Source organism: Seriola lalandi, unplaced genomic scaffold (genome assembly GCF_002814215.2).
Source record: "Seriola lalandi dorsalis isolate HSWRI2012SDOR001 ecotype SW California unplaced genomic scaffold, Sedor1 jcf7180002053598, whole genome shotgun sequence".
Lineage (NCBI taxonomy): Eukaryota > Metazoa > Chordata > Actinopteri > Carangiformes > Carangidae > Seriola > Seriola lalandi.
Window position 1 is genome coordinate 14,545 of NW_019524151.1, and position 2,626 is coordinate 17,170.

A 2,626-nucleotide genomic window follows, 5' to 3' on the forward strand; every position below is an offset into this window, starting at 1 on the left:
GCCACAGCGCTAATGGTGCTAACAATACTCAACAATGTGACACGTTTGACCTTCATCAGATAAACTGCAGCTCCTGTGATTTGGATATCGCACTTGGTCACATTGTGATTTTATTTGGATTAATTGTGCAGCTCGAGACGGGATCAATACTTTCTTGACATTTTATAGACCAACGAGAGAGAGAGAGACAGAGAGAGAGAGACAGACAGAGAGAGACAAAGAGAGAGAGAGACACACAGACAGACAGAGACACAGAGACACAGACAGACAGAGACAGACAGACAGACAGACAGAGACACAGACAGACAGACAGACAGACAGACAGACAGAGACACAGACAGACAGAGAGACACAAATCAATAATTCATGTCTGATATTCTAACCCTCTGCTCTGGGCCAAGTGTGTGGATGTGGGTGATGTGAGCAGTTTCACTTCTCAGAGAAAGGTGGTGGTTTGTCACGCATCATGTGTGTGTTTGTGTGTGTGTGTGTGTTTGTGTGTGTGTGTCTGTGTCTGTGTGTGTGTGTGTGTGTGTGTGCAGACAGCTGTTGACGCAGGTCCTTTAAAATGCTTCTGAATCACCGTCTCTGTTTGTCTGAGTATCACATAATCCACGGTGCTATTTTTATTTCGCTCATGAAGAACCACCGTCACTCTAACCTTCGCTGCCGATGCTCTGTGAGCACAGATGGAGAGTGAAGCATGTGAAGCTCTCACCACCACCGAGGTGATATATATTTATCTGTTTTTATTTCTCTACATCAGCTCAACGCGTTTTTAGAAAGTGGAAACTGTGAAAGTGTCCTGCCCTACATCCAGACGGCTGCTGCTGCATCTGTTGCTGTTATTGTGATTTAGCTCTGTCCAATCAGGACACGTCGATAGAAACTATTTCTACTGACTATAATAATATATTCTGTATTTTAATAAGTTGAATCAATAACTGTTGTATGATTTAACTGTGTGAATATGTTCAAAATAAATTACCTGTCTGAGCCTGAGCTTTCTTTTTCTTGGTCCTGGCTTCCTCCATTGGAAAGAACACGCCCCCACCGCCCAGTGCCACCACAGAGCCGTCAGCCAGGGGGATTATGGGTAGATCCTTGAGGGTCTGCAAGATGGAGTCTGCCTCCGCGTAGCCGTGCTCCAGAGCTCGGAAGTTGCAGACCAGCAGCCTGGCGAGCCGCCGCAGACCGGCGTCTGGGAAAGAGACACAGGGGCGGAGTCAGAGTGAGTGACACACCTCTCAGAAAGTGACAGGTAAGTTTCACTTCCTCCTGAGCCTCACAGCTCATTCTTCACCTTGAAAATAGTAACTTCTGCCTCTAGGCGTCTCTCAATCAAAACAATAACAAAAGGTGACGTTGGGTGACGTCATGAAATGGCGTGGGATCATGGGAGTTGTTTTCTTCACCACCATTACTGTAAGCTCCTCTCGGTTTGGATTCCTTCAGTGTCAGTGGTTCAGTAAATCAAACAGACCCGGTGATTGTAACCAGGAAACAAATAAAACGGTTTCACTTTAGAAATCAGAGATTCACCGACGCTGACAGAGGACGGGACGTCTCCAGCTGCTGGGAGCCGAGCTGTCTAACATTTACTCAGCTTGTTTCTCTGATAACTTCAGATCCAGATGTGCGACGACTAAAATCATCTGGTTCAGATACAGAGCTGAAAACCGCCGAGGTGTAAAAAGTGTCTGTGGCTTAAAACTAGATAGAAGTCGATGCTGATGACCCATAAAACCTCTCCTCTCGCACACACCTGAGTGGATTCCTTCCTCCTTCATCAGCTCCTTGGCCATGGCCGTGGTTACCGTGGTAACGTCTGATCCCCGCAGGTGTCGGACTCCCAGGTGAGTGAGCAGGGAGGTGGGCGGGGCGGGGCTCAAATCCGGGTGGAGATAGGACAGAGACAGGTGTCTTTCGAGCTCGTCTCCACCAATTACCTCACGGATCACGGGGTCCTGACAGACGGCCACCTGGGACGGCAGCTTGTACACGACCTTAGCATCTGGGGGGGAGGGAGAGAGGGAGGGAGAGAGAGAGGGAGAGAGAGAGAGAGAGGGAGGGAGAGAGGGAGGGAGGGAGCGAGGGAGAGAGAGAGGGAGAAGAGGGAGAGAGAGAGCGAGGGAGAGAGAGGGAGAAGAGGGAGAGACAGAGGGAGGGAGAGAGAGAGAGCGAGGGAGAGAGAGAGGGAGAGAGAGGGAGAGACAGAGGGAGGGAGAGAGGGAGAGAGAGAGGGAGGAAGAGAGGGAGGGAGAGAGAGAGGGAGAGAGAGAGGGAGGGAGAGAGAGGGAGAGAGAGAGGGAGGAGCATTGACAGCGTTTATTACATATATTTATTTATTGTGAGCGTTTTCATTTTCAGGTTTGCATTTGGAGCTTGTGAGTCACACCTGAGCTGAGTGTCGGCAGGAAAGCTTTGCCCTTCAGCAGCTGAATAATCTGCCCGGCAACAGGCTTGAAGAAGTCCAGCACCTCGTCAGGCAGAGGGATGAACTGGAGGAACTGGCAGAGACCCTTCAGCCCCCTGAACTCTGGGTGATTCTGGAAGAAACAAACACAGGTTAGAACAACCAATGACTAATGACTGACGAGGGCATCGTGTTTTAAACTCCCTGTAC

General features: G+C 49.5%; 1 protein-coding gene across 1 annotated transcript in view; it reads right to left on the bottom strand.

The window, feature by feature from the left end:
* Nucleotides 1-2,626, bottom strand: part of LOC111651359 (uncharacterized) — a 33,637-nt gene that overhangs the window by 12,258 nt on the left and 18,753 nt on the right. Inside the window, exons 27-28 of the mRNA XM_087172691.1 lie at nt 1,766-2,014; nt 989-1,201 (exon numbers count right to left, since the gene is read on the bottom strand). Coding sequence (XP_087028817.1) covers nt 989-1,201; nt 1,766-2,014 — 462 coding nt within the window. The remainder of the gene's footprint in view (nt 1-988; nt 1,202-1,765; nt 2,015-2,626) is intronic.